Genomic DNA, 1,632 nt, shown 5'->3' with positions numbered 1-1,632 from the left:
CTGAGTGCAGGACCCCAGGAACCCCTGAGCATCTCTGGGTGTGGCCCCGAACCAAAAGGAAAAGAAAAAAGATCGCATTTTAGTCAGAAGAAGAACTACTTTACCTGGAGAAGGATCGATTCTCTTTCTATGATAATGAAACCTGGATAGAGCTGGGAATATTATTTCTCTTTTTGTTTGTTTTGAGATTTTAGCCATTGTGACCAGCAAGGCTGGTCTGAAGACTCGATCTCTCAGTCAGGGTCTCTGGGGAGGGTCTCTAGGGTGGGTCTCAAGGTAGAGTCAGGGAGGGTCAGGGAGGGTCTCCTCCCAGTGTACATAAGAGGCAGGGCTCTGAGGAGCATTACTTGGTGTCCGCCAGAGACTCTGAGAAGAGGCTGCAGTGCAGGACTCCAGCATCCTTCCAGAATCTTCTAGGACACAGCTTTCCTGGGACCATGGACCACTCGCACCATCACTCCGGGATGAGCACCATGGGCCACCCCAGCACCCCGGCCCCTCCTCAGCAGCCCCCGGCCACCTCGGGGCCCCACTCCCACAGCGGCGGCGCACACTCGATGCCCACGACCTTCTACTTCGGCTACAAGAACGTGGAGCTGCTGTTTGCGGGGCTGCTGATCGACTCGGCTCTGGCCATGGCCCTGGCTTTCCTGGCTGTGTTTCTGCTGGCCCTGGGCTACGAGGGACTCAAGAGAGCTCGAGAGAGGCTCCGCGCCCGGTGCTCAGCTTTCTCCAGACCAGACGGAACCTGCCCCGAGGAGACGCCCCGGCAGCAGCTGCTGAGCGCCGCTCACCTCCTGCAGACGGCGATGCACGTGCTCCAGCTGGCCCTGAGCTACCTGCTGATGCTGACCGCCATGACCTACAACGCCTACCTCGGCCTGGCCTTGCTGGCGGGGGCCGGCGCCGGCTACTGGCTCTTTGGCGGGAAGAAGGCGGAGAACGTGGAGTCCCAGAACCTTCCCAGGAACAAGGCTCCCCTCCTTGATGCCTTCCTTCTGCCTCTAGTTGACTAGCGACACCAGAACCTTGGTGAGACCATGGTCGAGATCACCAGGCTCCACACGGACTGTGCCAGCGCAGACATGGATACTGTCAGCTTGAGCCCAGACGTGGAGGGCAGGATTGGTTCTTGGTAGATTCCTGAATGGGGACTGCCCTGAAGGTTTCCTATGGAACTGAAATAATTTGCTTGTCTTGAGCCGGAGCCCCTGGGTCTCCCTGCCCTCTGGCTCAGGTCCCCTTCTGTGTCTTGTCCAGTGCACGGACTCCCTCCCTGGCTCCCCGGTGATTGTGTCCCTGCCTTTTCCTTGTTCTGTGAATAAATTCGGTTTTTCCAGTGGTGGTGGCTGAAGGAAACTATTGTCCAGTAAACATAGGTCCCAAAATCACAATAAAAATCTTGAACCTTTGGTTCCATGCATGAAAACCACTTGTCCATGTCTTTCCTGGGGGGATGTGCCAGACAATGCTTGTGGTGTGGACTATCTGCAGTGTGGACAGTGGGGCAAACCAGCAACAGCAAGATGTGTGCATAGGGACAGGATCCCACTGAATGGATTAGGATAATCCCATCAACCAGAAAAGATTTTAATCCTTAAGGACAGAGCAATAGGCAGGTGGGGTGATTGC

The 1,632-nt window shown here is 55.9% G+C and overlaps 1 protein-coding gene across 1 annotated transcript; it reads left to right on the top strand.

The window, feature by feature from the left end:
* The first annotated feature begins 437 nt into the window (after positions 1-437).
* Positions 438-1,016, top strand: LOC129403349 (high affinity copper uptake protein 1-like). The gene has a single exon (XM_055130293.1). The coding sequence runs from the start codon at positions 438-440 to the stop codon at positions 1,014-1,016; it is 579 nt and encodes a 192-aa protein (XP_054986268.1).
* The last annotated feature ends 616 nt before the right edge of the window (positions 1,017-1,632 follow it).

This window comes from Sorex araneus, chromosome 3 (assembly GCF_027595985.1).
Source record: "Sorex araneus isolate mSorAra2 chromosome 3, mSorAra2.pri, whole genome shotgun sequence".
Classification (NCBI taxonomy): domain Eukaryota; kingdom Metazoa; phylum Chordata; class Mammalia; order Eulipotyphla; family Soricidae; genus Sorex; species Sorex araneus.
Note: the sequence above shows the minus strand (reverse complement) of the source record. Positions and strands in the feature narration are given on the sequence as shown.

Excerpts from the sequence above, each read along its gene's own strand:
- LOC129403349 (XM_055130293.1), top strand. The coding sequence starts at position 438 with ATGGACCACTCGCACCATCACTCCGGGATGAGCACCATGGGCCACCCC.